Source organism: Cricetulus griseus, chromosome 6, assembly GCF_003668045.3.
Source record: "Cricetulus griseus strain 17A/GY chromosome 6, alternate assembly CriGri-PICRH-1.0, whole genome shotgun sequence".
NCBI lineage: Eukaryota > Metazoa > Chordata > Mammalia > Rodentia > Cricetidae > Cricetulus > Cricetulus griseus.
This window is the reverse complement of record NC_048599.1, coordinates 147654699-147678001: the sequence shown is the minus strand read 5'-3', so window position 1 is coordinate 147678001 and position 23303 is coordinate 147654699. Positions and strand designations below refer to the sequence as shown.

The 23303-nt window shown below is 46.5% G+C and overlaps 1 protein-coding gene and 1 long non-coding RNA gene across 3 annotated transcripts in view; one reads left to right on the top strand and one right to left on the bottom strand.

Annotated features, from left to right (window-relative positions):
* The window catches only part of Dennd1a (DENN domain containing 1A), a 1920886-nt gene that overhangs the window by 1871506 nt on the left and 26077 nt on the right, over positions 1–23303 (top strand). The window contains 1 exon segment of the mRNA XM_035446997.1: positions 9731–9837. Coding sequence (XP_035302888.1) covers positions 9731–9837 — 107 coding nt within the window.
* LOC107977552 lies at positions 259–8755 on the bottom strand. Of its 2 annotated transcripts, XR_004770630.1 has the most exons (4): positions 7536–8755; positions 7111–7397; positions 5755–5996; positions 259–344 (listed from the first exon to the last, which is right to left on the bottom strand). It is a non-coding gene; the product is annotated as an uncharacterized LOC107977552 (long non-coding RNA). The 2 variants fall into 2 exon arrangements; XR_003486819.2 differs by having other exon boundaries at positions 7111–8755.

The following is a 23303-nucleotide window of genomic DNA, read 5'->3' as shown; positions in this document are numbered from 1 at the left end:
TTCTGCTTCAAGTACCTCCTTGAGTTCCTGCCCTGACTTCTGTCAATGATGGATGTAGAGATTGCTCATGGGAGTCCAACCAGCCTTGTGTTTCTTTCTTTTCTTTCTTTCTTTCTTTCTTTTTTTTTTTTTTTTTTTTTCGAGACAGGGTTTCTCTGGGTAGCCTATCCTGGAACTCACTTTGGAGACCAGGCTGGCCTCAAACTCACAGAGATCCGCCTGCCTCTGCCTCCCGAGTGCTGGGATTAAAGGCATGCACCACCAACGCCCAGCTTCAGCCTTGTGTTTCTTAAGATGCATTTTCCCAGGAGGACCAACCTGGCTGAGGCTGAGTTTGCATAGACCTGTCATTTTGGGAGTGAAAAGTTTAATAATTAGTCTGATAAATCATATAGTACATTTGTTCTAATATTAAATTAACATGCTTATAGCATGTGCTATACAAAACTTGATTGAGTTTTAAAGGTAAAGTGTAAAATAAGAAAGAGATTTTGCTATAGCTACAAAGTAAGCAGTTGCCTCTTACTGTTCATCTTTGATGGTTCATTCATTTGCCTCCTTCCTTTGGAACACTTTGGAGACAACATAGGTGAGCTCACCAGTCATGAACCCAGGAAAGCTCATGACTATCCTTGGAACTGGGGGTCTTTAGCCTGTAGATTGGAATGAAGCCACATAGACCATAGGGGTGTCTATGTCTGTGTATGCATGTGTGGATGCATGCATGTATGTGTGTTTGTGTGTGTGTGTGTGTGTGTGTGTGTGTGTGTGTGTGTGTGTGTGTGTTGTGTATAGAATTAATGAGGACCACAGGGAAACATCTAGTATATGGCAAGTGATCAATAATTAGTTGAAGAATGTCATGAAAATTCACATATAGTTCTATAAATTCACACACAGAGGAGGGATATGAGACAGAGAGAGAGAGAGAAAGAGAGAGAGAGAGAGAGAGAGAGAGAGAGAGAGAGAGAGAGGGAGGGAGGAGGGAGAGAGGGAGAGAGGGAGAGAGAAGAGAGGAGAGAGGAGAGAGCCAGGGCCTACACATGGTCTAGTGCCAACCTGACAGCCATGGCAAACAAATAACCCTACATTTCTTCAACAAACGTGCTCTAGTTCCAACAGAGAATTGCTCATTTGCAGATCTCTGTGGCATTGCCACCCAAAGAAAAGTCTCTGACAGCCCTCAGCATTGCTGTCACTGCTTGTTGTTGGTTTTAACATCCTAACCCTGCATCTCAAAGCCACACTCCTCAGAGTTCTCTTCACTAAGGCAAATAATTGGAAGCCATGTTTTGCCAAAGGCTTCTCCAGATAGTTTATGGAGACTGCCACCAGCCTCTGGTCTTGGTAAGATATCAAAGCCAAGTCTTGGTGGCCACTGTTGCCTCTTGTGCAAACCTGAAGTCCTAGCTGCAGGGTGGCTTGAAAAGGGCACTACATTAGTTTCAGGGGTGGGAGTTGAGGAGTAGGAAGGACATAGACTTTAGGGTCTAATAGGTCTGGCTCTGGGACCAAGCATATTGCTTATTGGCTGTGTGGCTCTAAGTCCTAGTTCCCTCAGCGAGCAGTAATCCTGCCTTGCATGGTATTATGAGTCTGGGGTATAAAGTATCAAAAGGCACCTGGCTCAAGGCCTGGATCAAGGGAGCTGCTTGCCAGATGAGGACTTTTGACTCTTGTGTCAGGATTGCATTTGATACTCAATGATAGGATAGTGTCTTCAAATGGCTTGGAACAAAAAAGCCACCAGGGGCTTCTAGAACTAGTCAGCAACTCCACAATGTCATCTATGTCTCACCTCCTTTCTGCTCACCCATACCAAGCATGTCTGATGGTTTCAAGGTTGCCTTATGGTCACAGGGCAGCTGCTCAAAATCTGGCCACCATGGTTGAGTACTGAACTGGAAGAAGGTCTGCATAGGTCTCTACCCTACCAGATGAATCAGACTCCTTAAAAGCTGCCCTGGATGCTATGTGCAATGATATCACCCTCCGTTTTGTTGGTTACTTCTCGTTACATGGGAAGCTGGGAAACTAATTTTATATTACATCTGTTCATTAATTTATTTAGTGTGTGTGAGGACAGGTATACACATGTCATAGCATGCCTATGGAGGTCAGAGCACAGCTTTCAAGAACCAGTTTTTCCTGTCCACTATGTGGATCCCAGACATTGAACTCCAGTTATTTTTTTAAGATTGTATGTATGTATGTATGTATGTATGTATTATGCATATAACATTCTGCTTCCATGTATATCTGCACATCAGAAGAAGGTACCAGATCTCATAATGGATGGTTGTGAGCCACCATGTGGTTGCTGGGAATTGAACTCAGGACCTTTGGAAGAGCAGTCGGTGCTCTTAACCTCTGAGCCATCTCTCCAGCCCTGAACTCCAGTTATTAATGAGCCATGTTGCTGGCCCCTGGAGCTTTCTTGTGGGTTTTTGTTTGTTTGCTCGGTTTTTTTTTTTTTTTTAAGTGTACATACTGCTGTCTCATCATAGTGAAAAGGAGGAAGAAGACAAACAGCTGGGCAGTCTCTGCCTCTTTGTGATTCTTACTTGAGCCTTAGAACATAGAGGACTCTCATCTAAGGGCCTGTGGAAGCACATGGGACACAAGTGAAGTGAGCAAGCTGGTGTGCTTTGTTTGCAAAACATGTCTACAGACTGAACTAGAGCCAAGGCAGGAACGTTCTGGGTCTGCCCAGCTTCTGCACCATGACACAGAAGTCCCCATTCAAACACAGAGGGACTAAAGGACCAGCCGAACTTCATGTGGGGAACGATCAGAATCTGTGAGGAACACAGATCCTGTGACACCTGTTCCATGCTCATCTCTTCCCAAATATGGCGATAGGACATTTGAAGACAAGTTAAAGAAGTCCTCCTTCGCCGGGCGTTGGTGGCACACACCTTTAATCCCAGCACTCAGGAGGCAGAGGCAGTTGGATCTCTGTAAGTTCGAGGCTAGCCTGGTCTACAAAAAAGAGTTCCAGGACAGCCTCCAAAGCCACAGAGAAACCCTGAGACAGGGGAGGTTGAATCTACCTAGTGGAATCCATTGGGGCCTCCTCCAGGAGGCAGGGTTTATCCTATTACTAGCTGTCATCGGCTAAGTAGTAGACAGACACACCACCAAGGCAGCAAGAAGAGACAGCAGAAGGATTTCATGTGGCCCAAGCTGAGAAGTGAGGGATGCTGTGTAATCCAAGCTATAATGGACCTGAGGCTCTGTGAACTCGGTGAGGACACAGGATAGGTTCTGGGAGGCATACTGTCCACTTGTGGAGTAATTTTGCCCAATCAGAAGACAGGGAGGAGATCTGGAGACACTAGTAGGCTTGAAGTCTCAAATGCTTCAGGCAGGATGAATGACAACTTCTTCCCTTCCCTCCCCACTGCCCCAAACACAGTGTGGGCTCTGATGGGAAGTGGTTGGAGAAGCTGTCTCAAGGGAACCATCGCTTGCACACTTAATGTCACCAGAGCTTTGAGTCTCTTCAAAAGAAGTTATGCATGCTTATTTTTATGTAAAATCTCTGTATTCAAAGAATGGCTTTAACCATGTATGCCCTACATCAAAGCAGGACTGCCCATGGAAGCCTCCAGTGAGTGACACTTGGTTTGAGAGCCCAGGAGGTATCTATTAAGCCCTAATTAAGAGGGCCTCCACATCTTACACAATCCTGAAGAGAAAACAGAATTAAGAATGTTTCTTATCCAGATAGTGGTGGCACATGCCTTTCATCCCAGCACTGGGGAGGCAGAGAGAGGTGGATCTCTGTGAGTTCAAGTCCAGCCTGGTCTACAGAGCGAGTTCCAGGATAGGCTCCAAAGCAACAAAAAAACCCTGTCTCGAAAAACCATAAATAAACAAATAAATAAATAAATAAATATTGGGTGGTGGTGGCATCCGCCTTTAATTCCATAACTTGGGAGACAGAGGCAGGTGGTTCTCTGAGTTTGAGGCCAGCCTGATCTACAGAGCTCCCAGACAGCCAAGGCTACACAGAGAAACCCTGTGTCAACCCCCCCCAAAAAAAAAACCTTTCTAATAAAGATAATTCTCATGTCAGAATGGGCTAATGACAAAAACATACCCCTGCAAAGCTGTCTGGGTGTGACAGGCTTTGTGATTATCCCCATCATTGAAGGCATTTGCATGAGAAATCATTTTTTCCAAGGTTGGGGATTGTTAGGTTCTGCAGCCACCACTTCCAATCTGTGACCAGCCAGGGCTGTCAGTGGAGCTGTGGCAGAACACGACAGTAAAAGAGCATCTTCAGGAGGCCAAGAGGCAGCTGGAGCAGATGGACCCAGACAACAAGAACTCCCAGCAAATGCCTGTCCTAATTAAGGATGCAGGAGGAAGTGGATGAAACACCGCACTCAGTAACAGACGCTGCCTTTAAAGATGTCCCAAGAAACCCCAATGGCAACTTAATAGTAAAATATGATAATTCTCCGCTTTCCAATTTATCTGGGTATGTTCAGTCTTGCAGATTAAATTTCACCACCTGCTAACGACTGTTCTCTATCTCTCTCCTTTCCACTTTGGTTTAAATGTTGCTTCGTTATGAATTAATAATATTTATGCCATATGCTGAGTTGAACCAAGTGCCCTTTGCAGTATTGCTTCGAAGCAGACATATTCCCAGCACGGTGCACACTTCATTCAAGGTTCCCACACAGATGCCCAAAGTGGAGCTTGGCTTTCATATCTACTACCCACTCTGCTTCTCTCCATGTCTCTTGAAGAGAACTCGAAGGGGAGAAGATAATAAACTGTCCGCTTGGGTTTATTTTCAGGGTCCATCTCTCAGAACTTGCAGCATAGATCAGCAGTTTTCAGAGCAAATTATGCTAATGCCCGCCCAGCCATCTTCTGCTCATTTCTTCTCTGAGAATGAGAATTAAGGAACTGTCATTCTCTTGTCTAGACTAACCAGCCTCCAGTGTCACTTCCTCAGGAGCCGAGTAGCACATATCAGCTCTGTGAATTGAGCTTCTCTTTTTATTTTATTTTTTTTGGAAATTTTATTTTATAATAATTGCCAGGGTGTGGCATCTTCTCTTTCTACAGAAAATAACAACTGTCTAATTGATTCTTTAACTTGGCAACCTTCCTTTGAGAGAAATGTATCTGCATTAGGCTCCTGCCAAAGGATCACTAGTTGGGGGTGGGGAGACATCAGATGTAATTCATGGAGGACACTTTTTCCATGGTGTCCTGAATTTCCCACTGAATGCAGCAAGGATTCAATAGTTGGCCCCAGCCAGGCTCATTCCTAGGAAGCTGCAGCTCCTGCACATCGAGACCATACTTTGAAATCCCTGATCCACCACCATCACTGCTTCTGAGCCCAGGCCTCCTTTTGAATTAAAGGACATATTTTTCCCTCTGTCTCTTTCTCCTTTCCCTTCCCTTTTATTGCTTGGAGATATTAATATGCTTCATAATGGATAGATAGCTGTAGGTTTTTTTCCCCCTCTGAGAGGCAGGACATGTTAGAATGTTCTAGAATATAGACGTATAAGGAGCCAGCTTTCCCTTTATCATTAACTCCTTAGTGACTTTGAAACTGTCTCTTCTGTGACCATTCCTTCCCAGAAATGTTGTGGGATTCTCCTCCATAGCCTTGAAAATCAGGATGTTTTAAATCACAGCCACCTCTTTCCTTCCCCTCCCAAATGCTTAGTTATTTGCCCCTCCCCCTTTTAAAATAAATCTGTGTCTTTCACTTTTTACCTTATAGAAACCTCTCTGGCGGGGGAGCTGCTCCTTTTTGTCACAAAGAAGAATGAGCATAAGAGAAATTCTATAAATAGGACTTTGTGGCATGTAGAGGTTGGTCCCTAAATTTCCCATGAGACGTAGGCAGTTTGAGGAAATGGGATGATCATCTCAGAGCTCCCCACATGCTCAGGCTCCTAATGAACTTGAATGATTTGTGATTCTCTCCCATCATATGTACTCAGATTCCTTCCATTCTGAAAAAAAAAAAGAGAGAGAAAACAAGAAATGCACAAAAACCACCACTTTCAGCCGGTTCTTCTTAACTAGGCAAGGCTTTGATTGCCATTGACTTCTTCTCCACATGTGGCCAGCATGGAGTGTCTCTACCAGGGCCTTGTCTGGTGAGGAGCCTCAATCCCCCAGACAAACAGGAAGAACTTCTATGGCATGCTCAAAGACATGCAGCAAAGCCAGTGTTCCAAGCCTTCACTCTTTTTCTAGAACATTTCTATCTTCTCACACACCCTATGTCTCAGAGCACTTTTCCACAACAGAATTTACCCTTCCATCCCTGCATTGGACTAGCTTGCCCCGGGACATAAGGGGAGGTTGTGCTCCACGACTGGAACTACCTGGCCATCACACTCCAGCTCCTGCACGTGACCCTCTGAGAGCTGTGTCATCCTGTCACCAGGCCCTGAATACTGCTACTCACCATGGCAGAAGATGAGTTCTGTTTCTAGTGGCTAGATGGATGAAAAGCCTCATTCTAAAGGCTTGATGTTAGCCTCTATTTGAGTTCATTGAGGATGTCTGGTAGCCAAAGGACAAACCCAGAAGATGCTCCTTTCATGAGGCCCTGCTTATCTCCCAGAAGCCTCTGTCCCAAAATTTCCCAGCAGGTGTCCAGCCCTTTGGTCACTAGACCAAGACTTTGTATCTTGATCCTAGGCTCTTCCTGGGACCCTGGGACCTCCCCACAGCTCCTGTACCCTCTCCTGTCTCCAGGGGGAGATGGGATACAGATCTGAACTGTATGACCTTGGGCAAGTCCTAACTCTCTGAAATGGGACTGGGGTCCCCTCCCTCACATGTGCTTACAAGAAGTCTGAGACCTCAGGAAGGGAAAGGACATTGCATATAGATGGTACCCAAGAAATACCTACAGAACTCAAATCTCTTTAAGCATCTCCTGTCAGCTGCAGCTGACAGGAATGATCCTCTGCTCTGACTGCAGTATTGCTGGGAAGGTTGAGTTATCTTGGAAAAGGGATAAATGAAGAATTCTCCCTGGTAAATTATGGCTTCTGCTAAAGGTTTGACACTTATATTTTCTTCCTGTCAGAAAAAAAAAAAACAACTATATACCAGTGGTCAGTTTCCATTTTTATCCTTCATTGAGCCATGGAGGAAGCCAGGCAGCGCTGGGTCCTTCCAGGGAGCAGGTAGTCCTGAGAACACTGATGTGACCATCAGGAAAGGCCATGGGCTTTTCTTAATGAAGCTTTGGAAATCAGCAGCCTACTTGACAGCATGACTCAAGAGACTAGAACATTGTCCCTGTGACGGGTGACGTGTAAAGCTCGGCGTCCACTGACATGTTTTCCTCAGACTCTTAACTATGCGCTGACATGCTTTGAAGTCTGCCATGGCACCTTGTGATTGAAATATGGAACAGGATGTGAATTGTTGGTCTGGAAAATGCAGACGGCTGAGAAGGAGGAGGGGGGTTAGCAAGTGTACCAGGGTAGAGGCGCAAAGACCTCATCCAGGCACCATGCTGGCATACTCACAGCCACCATGGTTAAGGAGTGGATCTGGATTTGGATAGTGTCCTCTGGGTGCCAATCACGCTTGCCAATCAAAGCTTCACCTGTCTGGTGCCTGTGGAACTGTTCATGCAGGGGACAATGATAAATAGGCAGTCGAGAAGCACTTTTTCATCAGCTGGGGTCACAGTGGTGATGCATTAGAAATGTCTAAAAGTGTTGAATGCAGCTCGGAGACCCCAACAGCTGGCCCAGAGCCCAGCCTTCAGGATCCCGAGGCAAATCCCACCTCCCAGAGTGATCATGTGGCAGAGGTGGAGAGGCTGCCCTAGACTCTCTTCACCTAGGTTTCTTTACCTCAATGGGCAATGAAAACTTGGTCTTGTGCCCTGAGAGAGGGAACTGGGGAGCAAGATGAGACAAGATGAGACAAACAACTAACGAGTGCCCCAAGCTTCCCAGGCACCTGGCATCACACAGGTCCCCATAGGTACTCACTGCCTCAGCAGCCATATGGGCAGATGTTATCTTCATCTTAGAGGTCAGGAAACAGAGATAGGTAGATCGGTTTAAGAAAACTACCCACAATCCAGCATCTAAATGCTGCTTACCCACCCATTCTCAGTGGAGGGGGCTCCAAACACCACCTCTGTGGCTTAGACAGCGAACTTAAATCTCATTCTTTTGACATCCCCATGCCTGAGCAGAAGGAACATCAGAAACATTCACCCTCCTCCTGGCTCCAGATGACCAGGAACGAGCATGCAGCTCAGTGTAGAAGGGCTCTCCAGTGACGGGGCCCAACCTGTGCAAAAGAGCTTGGCCCAGCCTATGCTTTCTACTCTGTGTGTCTGGGCCTGTGTGCCGCTGATTCGGGGCTTGTATAAAACCATCAGGGTGACAAAGAGAGGCGAAATACAGACACATCAATCCTCTTGTCTTCATGTTTGGCCTCAAGGACTCCTCTGGTGAGATCTGGGAGGAACAGCTCCCAGACCACAGTGATGACTTCAGCCACTTCATTGGTGAGCTGTCATTGCCAGGGCATATGAACGTGACAGAAGCAGCTGCCTGCACTGACAGGAGAGGGCAGTACTCATACCCTGAAATGGTCAGTAAGAAGATGGACACACATGAGGAAGAATCTATCTTAACTATGGAGTTCCTGGGGCTGGGGTGTGGCTCAGCTGGTAGAATACTTGCCTAGCATGGATGAGGCCCTGGGTTCCATCCCAGTACCACTTAAAAAAAACAGGTGTAGCCAGGTGGTGGTGGCTCATGCCTTTCATCCCGGCACTCGGGAGGCAGAGGCAGGCAGATCTCTGTGAGTTCGAGGCCAGCCCGGTCTACAGAGTGAGTTCCAGGATAGGCTCCAAAGCTACACAGAGAAACCCTGTCTCAAAAAAACAAAAAAACAAAAACAAAAACAAAAACAAAAAAAAAAAAACAGAGGTGTGGTGATGGACACCTGTAATCCCAGCACATGGGAGGCAGAGGCAGGAGTGAGTTTAAGACCAGCCTGGGCTATATGAGTCCCTATTGCAATAATAACAACAACAATAGTAATAATATAGAGAAAGAAGAGGAAGTCTTGCCTCCCTTTGGGAGTGGGCAGGGTCTTCAAGGCTATATGAGGTGCAGCTGACTAAAATCAGTAGGCCAGAAAGGGGAGTTGCTTGCCCAAGTTCTCAGTGGCAGAGCCAGAATTTGGCTCAAGAATGGCCATCTCCACAGCCTTGCTCTCAATAGGGCATTCATTAGCTCCTAACTAAAGCCACAGTCTCCATACCCAGTTCCCTCTTGCAACCCCCCAACCCCATCCCGCCGCCCTGCCCTGCCCCATTCCTCTGCTGACAGAGAATTCCGGGGAGAAAAACATGGCTGGAGCAAAGATACATTTTGCATTTGAGCAGTTCCAGTGGCTTAAACAACAGAAGCCCTGGCAGAGAGGTGACTACTGAGGGCCCACTCCCAGCTAGTTGCAGCTGCTTTCTCCGTGGTGCGAGCAGGGAAGCAGGCAAGCTCTCCTCCTCTTAGTGTCTCCCTACAAGGACACTAATTGATCTGCTCGGGGGCCCCAACCACGTGACCTCTGAAGCTCCAAAGACTCTGCTGGTGGGTTTCATCGAGGCTCAAATATTCAGTCTCCACAGGTTTGAAGGAAAAAGAGCCAGAAGTTTCCACAGTAGAATAACATGTCTTCTTCCCTGTCATGACAGGAACTGTAAGCTGAGTAGCAGCAGCCTATCCATGGCTGCAGTGGACATCCTCTACATTGACATCACAAGAAGGTGGAACTCCATGACCCAGGACCAGCGGGACTCAGGTACTGATGGCTGCCTTCATATCCTGCGGGGTCCTTGCCTGACAGGCATAGGGAAGGGTCTGTGTGTCTTCTCTCCTTTCATATTATGGAGGGGAGGAAGGAAGATGAATTGAGTAGAATTTAAGCCCTGAGGCACTATCTGTTACCAAAGCAATCAACCCCTCCCCAGATTCCACTCCCACCATTAGCTTCCTTCTTTCTTTTATTTTCTTTTCATTCTTTTTATTTATTTGTTTGTTTGTTTGTTTGTTTGTTTGTTTGTTTGTTTTGCTTAAGGCTTTGACTCCATCACTACTGGAGATAGACTGCTGTTCATTTATTCATTTGTGGCCCTGAATATATTTGCTGAGCATACAGTGGCTAGACCTTGGGTAGACTAGAGAACTTGGCTCTTGCCTGGAAGGAATGCTGTGGAGTTGAGACATGTGAAAAAATGATGCTAACATAGAGGGAATGAGGTGGACTAGGATGGGGGTGTCCTCCTGGGAACCTCTCGAGGAAGAGCCCAATGGATAGACCAGTGACTAGGGTGAAGATGGATCCCAGCAGGGGCGGAGGCTTGTCTACACATGAACACATGTAAAAGGCCATTGAGCCCAGGCTACCCCAACTAGCTCCAATGGAGGAGAGATCACAGCAGGCAAGGACATGGGGTTGTGGTGAACTTTAAATGCCACACCAAAGACGTTAACTATGATATGCTTTGTTCTTTCTTTGTTTTTTAATTCTTCCGCTACGAAAATCTACCTTTGAGTGGATGACTTTCCCCATCTCTGTCCTCTGATCAGTCTAATAACCATTACTGACATTTGTATAGCTTGTCAGAAAACTGCAAAGATTCTCTCATTGAGTGTCCCCGTGACCCAGCCAGCACACAGGTGTCAGGAGCCTCATTTCACAGCCAGTGAACTGTAACTCTAGTGACTGAGGTTGAGAAGGGACCGTGATCCAGGTACACACTGGCACCATCCCCTCCTGCCCTCTACTGTGTTGTCACCCTTGCCTCAAACACACACACAGAGGCCACACCTGCTGGGTGTCTTGTTCCTCCGTGAGTGGGTGGAGAGGACTTGAAGTCTGAAGCTGAGAGATCTCAATGAGAAGTGGCTATGCCATCTCTTGCCAACATCAGCCGTGAAGCCATGTGGCCTCGTGCTCTGGAGCTTCTCATGTGTATATGTGTGTGTGTTCTTTGGATGGCCCTGAGGGTTTCATACCTCAGTGGCTACTAGTGTCTTTGGGGTCACTGCCAACCATTCAAGGTGGTTCACCTTATTAGTGGATTCTTTCCAGTCTTACTGCTGGGGGAGACTCAGGGGCGGCTATGTGACCACTGGTGTCAACTAGAGCCAATCTGCCCCCCTCCCAGTTGTGGGCTAGAAGTGCCAACCAAAAGGACACAACCAGCTAGCTCATCCTGCAAAGTAGTGACACTCAGAAATCATTTGAGGATGGCTTCCTGTTTGATAATGATGCCACCTGATACCACTTGCTGGCTGTCTTCGCTATGGCAAGCACCACCACATGCCTTACATGGATGGCACTGGCTGTAATCCCAGAGATGGATCTGACTGTGTCCATTGTACAGAGGAGGAAACCGGGTCTCGGAGACATGAATGGTAGAATGACAATCAACCATCAGCCCACCTGGCTTCCTGTCTGGGTCACTTCCTCCTAATGATTGTTGGGGCAGTGGTGAGATGCTGATCTGCTGGCTGCTCCAAATAATTCAAAAGCAAAAGCAGCCATCAAATCAACAAGGACCAAGTGAGCCCATGTGACAGTTGAGTTGCATCACATTTTGCTGACATCCTCAGAAACGGAAAAAGTGCTCTGTCCGAAGCTGAATGCCTCAGGGTGTCATCGCAGGATCCTGCAGAAGGGGCCAGATGAGTGGGTGGGGGTGGCAATGGAATTATTAAATATTGAAATTGATCAGGAGTCGCAGTGGGAGCTGTTTATCATGTTCTATTGCTTCCGACCAGCGTTACCATCTGGCCCATTGTTCATCCCGAATAGCTTTGCGTGTTTTGTTTGCTCCTAAAATCACTCCCTGTAAGCAGAATCCACAGGGGCAGGGAGGGAGTTGCCCACAATATCGGCTCAGCAAAGGGTTTCTGGGGTCCATCAAGGTCTCTCTACTTTGCTGACCAAGCCAAGAAAATGAGAACTATTCTTATATTTACCACAAGTGAAGCTGGGGCTGGGACCTCCAGACTTCTGCACCCATCTGCGCCTGAAGGCGTAGCACAGTAACTATAGGTCTCGAGGGACATTTAGAGATGGCTTCACCTGGGTGTTTATTGTCATTTATTCTCGGAGCTTTGATAGTTGAGATCACACCTGTTTTCGAAGGTGAGGATCCTGAGGTTCCAAGAGCAAAAGGTACTTGTTTACAGCCTCATAGCCAAGATTTGAACTCATGCCTCAGCTGTCTGGCCCCAGGTACTGTCTCTAACCTAGAAGTATACCAGGTGATCTCTGTCCCCTGTACACCTGGGGAGGGGACCTGGCTTACAAGGCAGGCCTCAGGTGGTACAAAGGCAGGCAGGTGTGCTCACAATGTGTTTCAAAGAGCTGGGAGAGAAGATTATGAAGACCTCACAACAGAGGGTGATTACGATGATGGATATGCTAATTAGAGGGATGTGATGTCACAAGTGCATACATGGACTGAACATCACACTGTGTTCTGTAAATACATGTAAATATTATATGTCAAGATCATTTTCTTTCAAACAGTCACTTCACCCAGCACAGAAACCATGGGGTAGAGGTAGCGGGGGACGGGACGGCCAGGACAAGGGCATGGGACAACACACAACTAGAGTGTGGGGGTTGTGGATGTCTTGTCCAGGCTCACATCCCCCCTACCCTTGTCTTGGGAGCTTATTTTCCTGTTTCCATTGTTGCTGAAAAGAAATGGCAGGGGCTGGGGGCCTAGGAAATGGGTTGGGCATTAAACCAGGAATGGAAGCCACTCTGTGATGATGGGGACAGAGACCCTGTTATCTCCAGCAGCCAGCCAGGCCGATATTACCTCCTTCTCAAGGTTGGCCCAGCACCCGGCTCTCAGTGGGAAAGGGCATCTACAGACAGCTGCCTGACAAGGACCATTCAAGACACTCCCAGAGAGCAGCAGAAAGCTGTGTTTGGGTGTGATTCTTGCTTTCGGCATAAAGCAACAGAAATACCAGAAAGGGAGTGAGTCCTTCTGTCCCTCCTTCCTCCCTCCCTCCCTCAGTCTTACACTCCTTCCCATCTGTCTATCTCTTCACTTCTTTCCTCTCCCCTTCCTGGTATGGAGCCAAAGGAACTTCAGGCCTCCTTCCAGTTACATGCTGGCCAGTGTGTCTGCATATGTCTCTATCTTTCCATGTGTGTGTGTGTCTGTATTTCTCTGTCTTTTTATGGGTCCCAACTAGTATTCAATAACTTGACAACTGAACTTAAGGTTACCACATCCTCAAAACAGGGAATTCTGAGTGGGAAAGTCACAGCCTGTAGAAGCAGTTGCTTCATTGGCAGGTCTTGCTTCCCACCCCTGAATGCCCAGTGTGATACACAAGCCCAGTAGCATAGGAATCCATCCACCCCAGCACCAGCTGTGTCGAAATGTTGTGGGACTCTCCCTTTCCCCAGAGTCTACCCAGACCTAATGGGACTGTGCTCTGGAGAAAGAGTTACAACCCAGCCGCCCCCCCACACACACACACACTCACACACCTGGTGCCTGAGAGTATGAGAGCATAGGCAGCCTATGTTTGGGAACTTTTCTCCTGATGTAGAGGAGAAACTAGTGCTGGAAACATGGGTTAAGAAAAAGTCAAAAGTAGTGAGAAAAAGCACCCATGCTAGATGTAATAACTCTCAAGCCATCCTCTCCTGCAGCCCTGGTCCTGACTGTGGGTCTCGTTTCCTGTTGGGCCTCTTGCATGTGGAAGTGGCCTCAGTGGCACCCTTGGATGCTGTGCCCGGCCTGCTCTTCCCCAGTCTTTGTAATAGGCATCAGCATCTGTGTGCAGGCGTGTTGTGTGTCTGGGGGAGGGGCACATGCATGAATGTGAGTGTGGAGAGCATAGGATAACTTCAGCTGTCATTCTTCAGGTAGCATCCAGATGGATTTTCAAAATGAGGCAGGAATCTGCCATCTCCTCCTCCCCAGCCCTGGGATTACGAGTGAGTGCACCACACCTGGGAGGTTGTTTAGTTTGAGATCAGGCTCACAAAGCAAGCATTTTACCGTCTAAACGCTCACTCCAGCCCTGTAATTAGGTACTTTTAGTAATGGAATGAGCTTCTAGAAGACTTGACCCTAAACAAAAGCTAGACCTCCGCAGTAAGAGCCTCCCATGTGTGGCTCCCGACCTTGGCCTGTTTTCTCCTCCCCCATGAGGAGACTTGTCTGTACCCTGGATAATCTCTTGGAATGCCAAGCCTGCTCATGAGCTTGGAGAAATTTAGCAAATGTTCTCCAGCACACCAGTGTAATTGTCAGCCCCCCTCCCCCAAATTAAGGATTTTCATTCCTGTCCTTAGAATTTCCAGCAGAACACAAAAGTCTAAATGAGGGTGTTCTCAGCAAAACTGGAATACCACAGCCCTCTCCTGTGCTGGAACCAAATGAGGAAACCAATCTGTGGGCAGACATGCAGTGATTTCAGCAAATCGAACTCTCACAACTTCTTATCACTGAGAGTTTTCCTCTCTGCTCCTTGCAGAGTCAGCGCCCATCTCTGTGGGAGAGATGAGGGCAGCATCCTGATCAGGCAATAAACTGTCCTTGTCACAGGTGCCACAATCACCTGCATGGGGCACTTGGTCCCAACAGAAGGTCTCTCACAGTCCAACACTTGGGGGCTCTGGACAGTCTGTTTATTTTGCAGCTAGGCATTTTCCTGTTTGAGAAGGAAGCTCGAGGCCAGCCTGGTCTGCAGAGCGAGAGTGCCAGGATAGGCTCCAAAGCTACACAGAGAAACCCTGTCTCGAAAAACCAAAAAAAAAAAAAAAAAAAGAGAAGCCTATGCCAGGCTCGGCAGCACACACCTGAAATCCCAGCACTTGAGAGGCCAAGGCTGGCAGGGAGCTAGTCTATGCTCTCCAGGGAGACCCAGTCTCAATAAAAATGTAAAAACATAAACAAGCAAAGGGGAGCGTTCATTAAAGGTCCTTCCCAGGACTCAGAGAGGGAAATCTAAGAATGTATAGTCCCTGACGATACTAGGGACCATTCCACCAATAAATGCTTTTTCATTTCTCTTCTGAGCCCTGAGCTACTTGCCCCTCCTCAGGCAGCCCTGTCTGTAAGTGACTCTTTCCTTGGTTAGATTTATTTTATTTTATGTGTATGAATGTTTGTCTGTGTAAATGTATGTACACCATGTGTGTGCCTAGTTTTTACAGAGTTAAGAAGAGGGAGTTAAATCCCCTGAAACTGGAGAGAGTTACAGATGATTGTGAAGCACCATTTGGGTGCTGGGTACCAAGCCCAGGTCCTCCGTAAGAGCAGCCAGTGCTCTCAATATCTGAGCATCTCTTCAGCCCTTGAGTGACACTGGACTCTAGACTCAGACAAATGGAGGATCCACCCTAGGCTTGATAACTTGCCAGCTAGGTGGTCTGGAACAAGCTGCTTGACTTCCTCTGCCCCCTGCCCATCACCTGCCATGTGAGCATGACCCTGGCGCCTCTGAACATGACCAAAATCGGTAGGGAGTGAGGCTGCCAGCGGAGTCTGCGGCTATGTTCAGAAGACCAACCTGCTGCCATAGTGATCTGGCATGGCTCTCAGGGCCCTTTCTGGTCTCTGTGGGTGCTGAGGGTGGATAGGAAGAAAGATTTCCACAGGGGCTGCTTAGAAGGGTGGGACACAGCCACAATGGGCATTTTCAGGGCCTAACACGGTCCAGGCTTGTCACTACATTCAACTCAGACAAGGAAGTCTTGAACCTGTGGGGCTCCCTGAGTGGGACACCAAGTGCTCCAGCTCGTTCTTAATCATCTTTCAACTCAGAACTACCACCAGCTCCTTGCATTGGCGGGTCTAGGCAGAGTGCCAGCCACCTCAGTGTTCTTCACTAGGGCCCTTGCCTCTCCCAAATATCCCCTCCCCTCATGGTCGAAACCAGCGCCCACCTCCTGAAAGAACTGCAGTCCCAGGTTGGGCTGGAAGGCCACTCATCTGTTCCACTCACAGCCAGTGCTATGGCATGGAGCCTTCGTGCAGTACCTGCCATCAGGTTAAACCAAGCAGCGGCTGCTGGGGTTCTCCTGTCCTGCAGAAGCCTACTGTTGTGCCTGGTGCACGGTTGATGCTCTACACACAGGCATGGGATGGACCACACCCTGCCAACCAGCCCATCTTGTGGGAGTCTGCAGCTCCCTGCCGTCTGTCACCAAATTTCCTCAGTTGACTTATGCAAATCATGTGAGGCCTGTACTTTCTTCAGCTGGAACATGCTCCTACTGAAACGTGTTTAGTTGATGATGGACTGAAATATTTAAAAGCATTTTTACTTGGCATGCTTAGCAAGAACCTCCCTCATGCATATACATGGCTGCCCCACCCCTAGGCCTGGATCATGCAGCGCCTCCTGGAGGTGTCCTGGGACCATCCACTTTCTTCAGCTTTGAAGTTACCTCAAAAATCAGAAGACTTCTGGGTCTCTCTGGATGGAAGCCCTGCACACTTACAAAATAGTTTAATTAGTTTTAATAAAAGCAATTGGGCCAGGAGAATACCAGCCTGTCTTTCCTGGCCTTCAGGACACAAGCTGCACTGAGGGTGCCACTCTGTGATGAGTGCCGTTACCCACTCTCTGGCCTTCCCCTGTCACCTAGGCAAATGAGAACACTGCATCTGCGCGCCAGAGCTAGGCAGAAGGGAGAAAGCTAGCTGCTTCCTGACACCCCCCTGTGCCTTGCACCCTCTGGTTGTGGTTCCCATATCTTGTGGGAACTGCCACAGCAGCAGTGTTCAGCATCATGAGACAAGCTGGCAGTAGAGTCAGGCTGCAACTGTTGGGGAGCTCTGAGAGGAGTCTTCCCCTCCTCTGGGGGCCTCAGCATCCTCTGAAACAGGGTCTTTGACATCCACCTTGGGTTGGTGGTATCAAGATTTATAAGGAAGCATACACCTGGTTCCAATGTGGATCCTTTTTTTTTTCTCAGCCAACCAGCAGCACCCCTGAAATGTGTGTGCTTTGTAGATGACCAGATGGATTCCTAGCTGTCATCTAGGAACTCCCATTCCCAGAAGGCTCCATCTTATTTACAGTCCCATTTCCAAAGAAGGAAACTAAAGTTTCAAGAGACTGAGAGTAAAGAGACCACTCAAGCAGGTTGTCAAGGACTTCAAGGAAGCAGCCTGAGTTCAGTTCCCAGACTCTAGAAGACACGAGCACCATTACAGCCCCTCTCCCCCCACGACCCCTGTGTAGAAGCTGAGAGAGCAATGTCTGCTGTGACAGTCTGGTCTCTGGTGTTGGCATAGGGTAGTGGTGACAATGACAGATATGTGCAGAAAGTGCTGCAACTATGAGGGCTCCTTTCCAAGCGCCCCCTCATCTGTCACTTGGCAGCCCCAGAGGAGCCAGTGGAATATTTGCACTGGTTTTACTGTGACAAAAATGCTCTCTGGGTGTGCCCATCCAGGATTCCTCTTTTCTGCTCAGAGGAGAAGGAGGACCAGACAGCTGAGGAGCCGCCTCCACAGACACCCAGATAATTACAGCAGTTTTTTAGACCCCTAGGTCTCCTAACCAAAGCTTCTGCCACAGACCATGTCCTAACCTGATCATAAATGATGAGCACAAATGCATGCAAGCCACAGTAATCAAGCACTTAACATGACCCAGGCTCTACAAGCACAGAGCAGACAGGCTCCTTCCTTTCCCCCGTACACACACAGTCCCCCTCCTCGCGCCCCCCCCCCCACCACCACCTGGCGAGCAAGTACTACTCTACTAGTGGTAAAGCCCATGAACTGCTTTTTGTATAAATAACATTCTATGAGGTTATTAAAATGATTTTATTGTTATATTCTTAATTCTTGTTTTTTTTTTAAAAAAAGATTTTTATTAATTTATTATGTCTTCTGCTTGCATGCTAGCAGAGGACACCAGGTCTCATTCAAGGTGGTTGTGAGCCACCATGTGGTTGCTGGGAACTGAACTCAGGACCTCTGGAAGAAGAGTCAGTGCTCTTAACCACTGAGCCATCTCTCCAGCCCCCTTAATTCTTGTTTTTTAAATTTCAGGCATATGTGTATTTTGTCTACATGTATGTCTATGTATCACCCATGAGCGTGGTCCCCAAGGAGGCCAGAAGAGAGTATCAGATCCCCTAGAACTGGAGTTATAGATAATGGTGAGATGCCATGTAGGTGCTGGGAATTGAACACGGGTCCTCGGAAGAGCAGCCAGTGCTCTTAACCACTGAGCCATCTCTCCAGCCCACATTCTATGAGTTTTAACAACTGAATGAGGTTCTGTAGATATCAGCCCTGCATTGCTAAAGAAAGCTTTACTGCCCCACGCCTCTCTGTGCCCTATTCACACACACACACACACACACACACACACACACACAGAGAGAGAGAGAGAGAGAGAGAGAGAGAGAGACAGACAGACAGACAGACAGACAGACCCCTGACAACCGCTGTGAGCTTTTGACTCTGTGTAGCTCTGCCTTTTCCACAGTGCTGTTACTGTTGGGATCATAGTATGCCTAGCCTTTTCAGACTGGCTCTGGCTTTTCCACCCAGCCATATATGCCTTTAAGATGCTCTATGTCTTTTTTCAAGACAGGGTTTCTCTGTATTGTTTTAGAGGCTGTCCTGGAACTCGCTCTATAGACCAGGCTGGCCTCAGATTCACAGAGATCCGCTTGACTGTGCCTCCCGAATGCTGGGATTTAAGGTGTGCACCACCAGTGCCCGGCTGATAGGTCATCTTCTAAATCTCTGAATAACCATCCATTAAATAGGCATAATCACAACTAGTGAATATGTTTACTTTTAAAAGGGTATCTTGATTGCTTCTCAGTCTGGTAACGAGGAATGAAATAACTTTAAATATTCATGTGCAGGTTTTGTGTGGACATAAGTTTTTACATGGAGAGACAAATGCCATCAATGTAGCTGAAGTTGGATCATATGGTTTGATGGTTAATTTTTAGGCATCAGCCTGACTGGTCTAAGGAATGCCTCAGGAGCTGGTAAAGCATCCATGCGTCTGTGAGGTATTTTCAGAGGAGACTAGCATGTGAGTCTGAGGAGTGAGTGGGGAAAGTCTACCCTCAATGTGAGCGGGTCCCACCCAATAGCTGAGGACCCAGGAAGAACAAAATGGGGGAGAGGGGCTGGCAGGATGACTTCAGCAGGTAAAGTGGTGGCTGCCTGATGACCTGCACTCAACCCCAGGGACCCAAGTAGTAGGAGAAAACCTACTCCTGTAAGTTGTCCTCTGACCTCCACACTCACATAATAGCATACATGTGCCCCCCAACACAGTTAATTAACTGTAATTTTTTAAAGGCAGAGGGACCTCTCTCCCTTTGGTTGTCATTCTCTTAGAAATCAGAGCTCCAGCCTTTCCTGGGTTTTGAACTCCTAGCCTTACACTAGTTTACTCCGAATGCTCTCAGGCTCTTGGCTTTCCATTGAGAGTCAATGCACCATTTTGCTGGCTCTGAGGCCTTCAGACATAAAACAAGTCACATTACCTGCACCCGGGGGCTTCCAGCTTTCAGACAGCCAGATGCGGAGCACCTTTGCCTCCACTATTGCATGGCCAGTAGCCCTAATATGTCCCTCTCACCTGTCTAGTCTATTATCTATTATCCATCCGTCTATTCGTCAGTCTGTCTGTCTAAGGACCCCTTTGCTCCCTCCTGTTGGCTCTCTCTCTGGAGAACCCTGATGAATGCACATAATAATGCCATGTTTTTTTAGTCTTATACAAAACTCTCTTCCAAAGTGATGGGACCATTTTGTGTTCCCACATGTCACTCTACACCATTGTCAACACTTAGAATAGTTAGTTTTGTCCTTTTGTTTAGCCTTCTTAGTGGATAGGCAGTGCTATATACCTCACTGTTTTAATTTGAAACTCAGTATATGTTCTTAATATTGGGCATATTTTAATATGTTTCTTTGCCATTTCTATATATTCCTAGGGGAGGGGTCTGTTCAGATCTTTAGTCCCTTTCTGAAATTTGAATTATTTCTTACTGTTGCATTTTAAGAGTATGTTGTGAACACAGTTTTAGACAGACAGATTGTGCAGATGTTTTCCCAGTCTGTGTCTCTTGACTTTCCTTTTCTACCCTCTTTTGTGTTGGGGTTTGAACTCAGGGTCTTGTACATGTTTGGCAAGTACTCATCTACTGATCTATACCCTCAACACCACTTTAAAAATAATATCTTTATCAGAACAGAAGCTTTTCTTTTAATAAAACCCCGCTTTCTTTTTTTTTCTTTCATAGATTTTGCTTTTGAAGTTGTAGCAAAAATTTCATAGACAAACATAAAGCCACGTAGGTTTTTTTCATTTCTCTGTGAAGTGACATATTATTTGAAAATGGACTTATTAGCTAAATATGTTGCAAGCTAGGCAAGTGAATAATTTTTAAATTTAAAAAAGGCTAGGGATGGTGTCACACACCTCTGGTCCAGTCTCTTTAAAAAGAAAGAGGAAAAAGAGGAGGAGGAAGAGGAGAAGGAAGGGGATGAGAAGGAGGAGGAAATGTAGGAGAAATGGTGTGTTGAAATATAAAGTGCCCATATAAAATGTTCAGTTTAAAACCAAAGGAGGCAGATTCCAAGATTTCAAAAGAGAAGAAAATCACAGGCAATAAGTAGAAAGCAGTTACAACCATAATAGATATCAATCCAATTATATGACTCTAACGTGAAAGCCTCAGCTATGTCAATTAAATTGCAGAATCTGTTGAGAAGTTTTGTTTTTTTTTTTTTTAAATCAAGTTAGATATAATGGCACACACCTTCAGTCCTAGCACTTGGGAGGCAGAGGCAGGAGGATCTCTGTGAGTTCCAGAAAAGCCACAGCTATATAGTAAATGTCTAAATAAATAAAATTCAAAAATAAAAATATACAAACAAGACTCAACTCTATGCTGTTTATGAAAAACCCATTTAAACCTTAAAAGCACCAGTAGCCAAGGGAAGAGATTGAAGACAGACATAGCATGCTCACACAAACCAAATCTGAGATGGAATAGTGTTATCAGTTCTGGACAAAGCAGACTCTAGAACAAGGGAACTGCCAGGGATAAAGGTTGGCGGTAAGCAAAGGGAGTCAGTTTTCCAGCCTTCACATGAGAGCACCTGAAGGTAGTGAAGAATAAATCTACAGTCATGGTGGGAGATCGCAGAATCCCCCACCTGCAACTGACGGACCGGACGGTCAGGAAGCTGGCCAGGATATAGGTGGACCGAACAGTATGTCACTGGGCCTGATGTGTTTAAAATGCTTCAGGCAAGAAGACTGGCATACACATTCTTCTCCATCCTCATGGAATATTCAGCTAAACAGAGTGTGCTCTCATCTATAAAGCAGCCATTAACATTTTATTTTTATTTTTTTCCAAGACTAGAGGTTGAATCCAGGGCCTGCTTCCTATATACTAGACAAGTCCTCTTTACTGCTGAGCTGTATCTCCACCTGTTTCGTTTTGTTTTGTTTTGTTTTTTGTTGAGATAGATTCTAATTAAATTGCCCAGACTGGTCTGGGAGCCTCCCTGGTAGCTGGGATCACCTTTAGACCTGGCCACTTTAAGAAAGCAGAGAATTAGATAAACTATTCTTAGACCACAAGAGAATTAAGCTAAAGAAAGAACAGACATAGCTGGGAAGCCCCTTGGATGCTAAATAGCACTGAATCTAAACAATCTTCTATGTTCTAGAACATTCTAATGTGACTTAGAATCATTTCCATTTAAATGTCTGGGAGAATTCACCAGGAAGCCCTCTGGTGCCTGGGGCTTTCAGGGAAGCTCTGAATTATTCACTGAATTCCTCTAAAAGACAAGAGGCTAATCAGATTATAGATTTTCCTTATGTAAATTTTGGTAAATTGTATCTTTGAAGGAATGGGTCTGTGTTATTTAAATTACCAAATTTGCAGGCAAAGATGTCAATTATGTAATCCATGACACTCATTGTTACCCCAATACTGTCCCTGGGGTCAGGAGGAACATTTCTGAGGCAATTTTTAGGACTCCCAGATTTCTGATGCTAGTAATGTGTAATTAGTAGTTAATGATCTCCTTTTTCTCCGTTAGGCTGACTAGAGGGTTATCAATTGTATTGATTGTCCTCCAAAGATACACTTCTCTATTTTATTGATTTTTCTCTATCAATTTCCTGTCTAATTTTCATTGATTTGTTTTCTGATTTTCACCATTTCTTTTGCCATTTTGAATCTGCTCTTTTTCCTATTTCCTGAAAGAGCTTTTTTTTTTTTTTTTTTTTTTTTTCCCAAGACAGGGTCTCTATATAGCCCTTGGCTGTTCTGGAACTCACTCTGTAGACCAGGTTGGCCTTGCACTCACAGGGATTCACCTGCCTCCACTTCCTGAGTGATTAAAGGTGTATACCACCACACCCAGCTTAAAAACTTACTGTTAAATTTTTGTTTAAATTAGAAATAAAGAAGAAAAGAGGAGCACAAGATGAGACATATTAACCAGTTTATTATAGGCCCGGCAGAGTAGGGAGACTAAGAGAGAAGAGGAACATGGTTAATGGCTGACCACCATGGCCGGTCACCATAGAGAGGCAGAGAGAGTGTAGAGAGGCCGAGAGAGTGTAAAGAGACAGAGAGAAGAGAAGAGCAGAAGCAGAGAGAAGAGTAGAGAGAGTAAAGAGAGAGCGTAAATGGGCAGGGTCTGGCTTTTAAAGGGGTCCTCTGCACTGTGCAGACTTAGTTCCCATGGAACCCTGGGCTGACCAGGGTACTGCCTGTCCCATCAGGTACCACGGGCAGGCCAGCATAATGCCTGAACCTTTCACTTACTTTGTTTGATTTCAGAGCTTCTTGTCTGGTGTGTACATGTGATGCTTTAAGTCTGCTTAGCCACACCACTGCTTTTACTGAATCCTACAATTTCAGTGAGTCCTGTTTTCATTTCCATTTAGTTCAAAATATTTTTAACTTTCTCCTGAGTCGTCCTCTCTGAGAGTTTTATATTTATCTTGCTTAGGCCCCGGCTGTGTTGACTGTGCTGTGGCTGTTGGAGCCAGAGACCCGCCTTTCCCTCAGTTCTTTAGTTTTATTTTTCTCCCTTCATGGCCTTTGGGTTTCTCTAAAACCTTCTTAAGTGCAGCCTGATAACCCTCCACCACGCCTGAGTCCCGCCTGGGGCTGGGGTGCTGTCGTAGTCAGTGTTTCACCACGACCACCAGCTCGGGAGCAAAGAGTGCGTGTGTCTTAGCTTCTACAGC